The 3,886-nt window shown below is 46.9% G+C and overlaps 1 protein-coding gene across 1 annotated transcript in view; it reads right to left on the bottom strand.

Moving 5' to 3' along the window:
• Positions 1–3,310, bottom strand: part of stk32a (serine/threonine kinase 32A) — a gene marked incomplete at both ends in the record, with an annotated part of 53,906 nt that extends 50,596 nt beyond the window's left edge. The window contains one exon of the mRNA XM_080854381.1: positions 3,259–3,310. Within this exon, the coding sequence (XP_080710507.1) occupies positions 3,259–3,310 (52 nt within the window). The remainder of the gene's footprint in view (positions 1–3,258) is intronic.
• Positions 3,311–3,886: the final 576 nt, after the last annotated feature.

Genomic DNA, 3,886 nt, shown 5'->3' with positions numbered 1-3,886 from the left:
GAGATAAAGAGAGAGAAAGAAAAAAAGGCGAGACAGGTAGAGATAGTGAGAGCGACATGTAATGGGTGAGAGTGATGGTGAGGCAGAGAGATATTATAGTGAAAGAGATAGAGAGAGAGAGAGAGAGAGACAGAGAGATTCCTAGAGAAAGAAAGTGTTATGGCAAGTAAATGATAGGAAATACAAGAGAGAGAAACATTAAGAGAGAGATTAAGCACCAAAAAGGAAGAGAGAGAGAGAACGAGGGAGAGAGGAAGAGAGGCGGGAGAGAGCTAGGACAGGAAGCAGAAAGTTCACTCTGTTCCCCATCAATTCCTCCATCTGCCCATGATTCCTGGGGGGCTCTACCCAGCTGGGGTCCTCTACACAGGGCTCTCTGTGACCAATGGGAGCTAGGGGTCATCATCACAGGGCTCTCTGTGACCAATGGGAGCTAGGGGTCGTCATCACATGGCTCTCTGTGACCAATGGGAGCTAGGGGTCATCATCACAGGGCTCTCTGTGACCAATGGGAGCTAGGGGTCGTCATCACAGGGCTCTCTGTGACCAATGGGAGCTAGGGGTCGTCATCACAGGGCTCTCTGTGACCGATGGGAGCTAGGGGTCGTCATCACAGGGCTCTCTGTGACCAATGGGAGCTAGGGGTCGTCATCACAGGGCTCGCTGTGACCAATGGGAGCTAGGGGTCGTCATCACAGGGCTCTCTGTGACCAATGGGAGCTAGGGGTCATCAACACAGGGCTCTCTGTGACCAATGGGAGCTAGGGTCGTCATCACAGGGCTCTCTGTGACCAATGGGAGCTAGGGGTGGGGCACCGTGGACGAGTGCGACCAGAGAGTTGACCTTAAGCTCCCCGAGGCACTGCCAGCACCTGTCTCATGCCCGTGGTTGGGTGCCAGCATGGCTCTGTCCCATGCCCATGGTTGGGTCCCAGCATGGCTCTGTCCCATGCCCATGGTTGGGTCCCAGCATGGCTCTGTCCCATGCCCATGGTTGGGTCCCAGCATGGCTCTGTCTCATGCCCATGGTTGGGTCCCAGCATGGCTCTGTCTCATGCCCATGGTTGGGTGCCACCACCTGTCTAATGCCCATGGTTGGGTCCCAGCATGGCTCTGTCCCATGCCCATGGTTGGGTCCCAGCATGGCTCTGTCTCATGCCCATGGTTGGGTCCCAGCATGGCTCTGTCTCATGCCCATGGTTGGGTCCCAGCATGGCTCTGTCAGACTCAGGTCTAGGGGCCTCTAGGGTTCAGTTTATTTTAAAACATTAAAAACTTTCCAAATGTATTGATAATTCATATCATTGCTCCTACCACTTTTTGTCACCTATTTTTGCAATCGGTTTGAGCCCACTATCATAGACCAGAAATGGTCATACTGGGAGCTTCCTAGTGTGTGTGGAGGTGGCCCTTCGAAGGCACTTGTTCTGTGATTAGCCCCCGTCGGCACCCACTGGCTCCCACTATTTACTGGGAAGGCTGAGGAGGATGCATTGCACAATTGAGCATGACGTCACACAGCAACAAATATCTTACTTCCTGGAGGCAAACATCGCCCCTGCCCATAGTAAACCTTAACAAACTTAAAGGATTTTTGACAGGATTTTCCATGTCATGTCAACACGTTTTTATGATTGATGATCTTGTGAACTGAAAAACTAGACGTTCCTGATTTCGTTGCTGTTGATATTTGTTCGCGAATAACGGTAATATTGCAACGACCGAGTCATTGAAATACATTGAAGTATCAAACTCGTAGTGACTGAGATCGCCATAGCCAACTTAACATGAACATTCTGATTAGGGTCTATAGAGCATCCTAGCGTGTCATAATCTCATCTCCATCTCCATCTCTAGCTCCAGCTCTACCCAGCGGGAGGCTCACACGCCCTCCGTGAGCGCTGCAAGAAGAAAAGGGCAGAGAGAGAGAGAAACCTGTGGATAGGTCGGAGCCTACGCTGTCACTGTCGGGTTACAATGGAATCGAGTCCAGGGGCCAGTACGACGTCAGACACATGCACAGACACATGCACTCATACTCATACACAAAGACAGTCATGTGGTTGCCGTGCCAACAGAAATAGAATCCCCCCCCCTCATCCGACTCGGGTCAAATGTGAATAAAGCATGATATGCACGAAGGCAAGCCTCCCCATCGTAGTCTAACAAGGATGTAATATATTGTCATCCATTCGTGAAGATGTGGGTTGCGTTAGTTAGTAAGTATGTGGGATCATTCCAGTAGCTCATTATAACCGTATAAGGACAGACCCTGATGGCACACCTGAGTAGCAGAAGTCATTTACCCACAGGCTAATTGACTTCAAAACGCTATTATAAAACCATTATTTCATTAGCAACCAGAGTGCTTTTGATTCCCTTCTAACAGGCTACTTACCTCCAGCCTTAGCAAGAAAGGCCAATTTATCTGAATTTTAATTGTTTTAGTAATCAAACGAATCCTTGATTGTTTTTCAAAGGACACAGTCTAATTTCTGCCAGCGGTCCTGATTATCTGCTAAAACTATCGGCCTTATTGATGCCGTAAATTATGCAATGCAAATGCCTACCTAACAATACAATCACCATGTGAAAGAGGCAATAAACTTGGTGTGTTGGCCAATAAAACATACCACTAAAGGGTTTCAGAAGAGATGTCAATCACTACTGTAGATACACTAATTCCTTAATTTCCCTCGGGATCAATAAAGTATCCATCTATACAGTTTTAACATGAAAAGATAGTAAAACATCACAGTTAGTGTTAATTGTTAGTGTTCCTGGGCAGTAAGTGAAGTACAGTTGATCAAGCAGACTATATGCTTTGGCAAGTAGTGTTAGGTGGTTCCATATTTTAGTTTACGACCTTTTCCTAAATCTCACACAACGTGTTTTGGCAATTATGATTATTAAGGCTTTTGAGAAGAGCAACACATATGCCAATGACACGAGGCACTGGATGAGCATTTTAAATTGGTTGTCATCATCTAAATTAAATATTCATCTCATGCATGATATCGCCAGCGATCTCAGTATGTTAAAAAGAGTAGACTTAGGCTGTTATTAAAATGTTTATATACATATAAACATGTTTATTATGTATATGTAAGAATGAGAAGGGAAATCCACCGTGGCGGAAATAGACAGTGACTCTCTTTTCAAGATGAAATAAATAAACACTGCATGTCAGACCCAAAATTCAGGAGTGAAATGACACCTGTTTTTCCCTTATTTCATTGCCATTACCCTGTTACTCACCCTCCTCACTGTCCTCGGCCGTGGGCGCCTTGCTGGACTGCCCGAGCCCCATGACTGTATGTGCCCGTAGTCCCTCAGTTCACCATGGAGTTCTCGGTCCCATGCAGAGCCTGAGACATAGGCAGCAAGACACTCGTCTGGTGTTCGACGTCCACGTCTACCTGTATGAGTGTGGAGCACAAGGGACGCCCGGGCTTCAGGCTCCTGAACATCATTTTTTTCCGCCCCCCCCCCCCGCTTTAATATCATAACACACACTCTCTCTTTTTCTCAAACGCACATGCACACACACGCACACTGCAGCGGGTCCGTGATGGATCAGGTTAAAGCGAGATGTGCTCTCCACAAAGAGAATGAACCTGGAGACCATTACTACGTCCTCTGTCTTCTATTTGATTTATCGTTTGTCATTCCACGGTTAATGCAATACAACAAAGCAGTCCAGGGAACACGCTGCTTAGATCGATGAAAGCAAAGCAAAAAGTTTAGACCGGTTTTGGGGAGAAATGTCTTACCAAGGACTTCTGGGTATGACATGTATGACAGCTACATTATTATGATTACACCAGAAGCTAGTCTAACTGAGTTAAGTTAGTATTTAGTCGCCGTACCCAGAGCTCAAATAATG

This window comes from Sprattus sprattus (assembly GCF_963457725.1).
Source record: "Sprattus sprattus genome assembly, chromosome: 1".
Taxonomy (NCBI): domain Eukaryota; kingdom Metazoa; phylum Chordata; class Actinopteri; order Clupeiformes; family Clupeidae; genus Sprattus; species Sprattus sprattus.
Note: the sequence above shows the minus strand (reverse complement) of the source record. Positions and strands in the feature narration are given on the sequence as shown.